At 43.7% G+C, this 1292-nt stretch overlaps 1 protein-coding gene across 1 annotated transcript; it reads left to right on the forward strand.

The window, feature by feature from the left end:
- Positions 1 to 401: 401 nt before the first annotated feature.
- On the forward strand, positions 402 to 1292 carry LOC103733684 (olfactory receptor 4K3-like; the record flags this gene model as incomplete). The annotated part of the gene is made up of 1 exon (XM_008832577.1): positions 402 to 1292. A coding segment is annotated over exon 1 (891 nt), but the record flags the coding sequence as incomplete, so codon positions are not given.

Here is a 1292-nt window from a genome sequence, read left to right on the forward strand (position 1 = left end):
AATAAAGGACCAATGTGCTTGACAAGCTTATAGCATCAATGTAAGAGATGTGCTTGCCCCATTCAGATGGTCTTTCCGTCATAGGTTGCAGAAGCTTCAAGGTAACACCTTGCCCCTTGCAGCCCTGCTTCCGTCCTCCCCTCCTGGGCATATGAGCTTTCAATACCTAACTGCACTGCAGATCCACGTTAGCTTCTGCTTCTGAAAAGCCCATCCTGGATATTTTGTTTCATTTAGGGGCATAAAACCATGTATATTCCACAATGTTCTGTCAATTATACCTGTAGTTCTCAACCACTGATGCTAATTTTCAATGAGGATAATGAATTTTAGAACTTAACTACATTTTCTTATCCCAATAACTGATGGTTTATCATCTCTAGGATATTTCAGAGGACATGATGAATGAAATGGATGGAGGAAATCAGTCTGTAGTGTCAGAATTTCTGCTTCTTGGACTTAGTCATTCACCAAATATTCAGATTTTACTCTTCATAGTATTCTTAATGCTTTATCTCATCATTGTACCAGGAAATATTATCATCATAACCTTAGTCGTCACTGACCCCCATCTCCATACACCTATGTACTTCTTGTTGGCAAACCTGTCCTTTGTTGACATGTGGCTCTCCACAAACACCACACCGAAGATGATCATAGACTTTCTCAGGAAGAACAAGACCATTTCCTTTGCAGGCTGCATGTCCCAGATCTTCTTCTCCCAATTCATTGCAGCACTTGAGATGGTACTTCTGGTGGTCATGGCCTATGACCGCTATGTGGCCATCTGCAAACCACTGCACTACTTCACAATCATGGGCCTGCAAAGGTGCATTGGGCTGGTGGTGAGTGCCTGGGCCATTGGCCTTGTGCATGCCATGAGTCAGCTTATTGTGATTGTACCTCTGCCTTTCTGTGGCCCCCAAGAAATAGACAGCTTCTCCTGTGACCGACCACTGGTGATCAAGTTGGCCTGCATGGATCTCCATAAGATACAAATTTTCATGAATATTAACTGTGGGATTATGGCTGTCGTTCCCTTCATTCTCTTGTTGATATCCTACTCACATATTCTTCTCACTGTGTCGAGAAGCTCTAAAGCTGGTGCATCCAAGGCCCTGTCCACCTGCTCTGCCCACATCACAGTGGTGCTGCTCTTCTTTGGACCCTGCATCTTCCTCTATGTGTGGCCACTCAACATCACCTGGATGGACAAGTTCCTTGCTGTGTTTTACTCTGTTTTTACACCTGTCCTAAATCCAGCTATTTATACACTGAGAAATAAAGAGATG

The sequence above is a fragment of the Nannospalax galili genome, unplaced genomic scaffold, assembly GCF_000622305.1.
Source record: "Nannospalax galili isolate Female #2095 unplaced genomic scaffold, S.galili_v1.0 scaffold196, whole genome shotgun sequence".
Taxonomy (NCBI): domain Eukaryota; kingdom Metazoa; phylum Chordata; class Mammalia; order Rodentia; family Spalacidae; genus Nannospalax; species Nannospalax galili.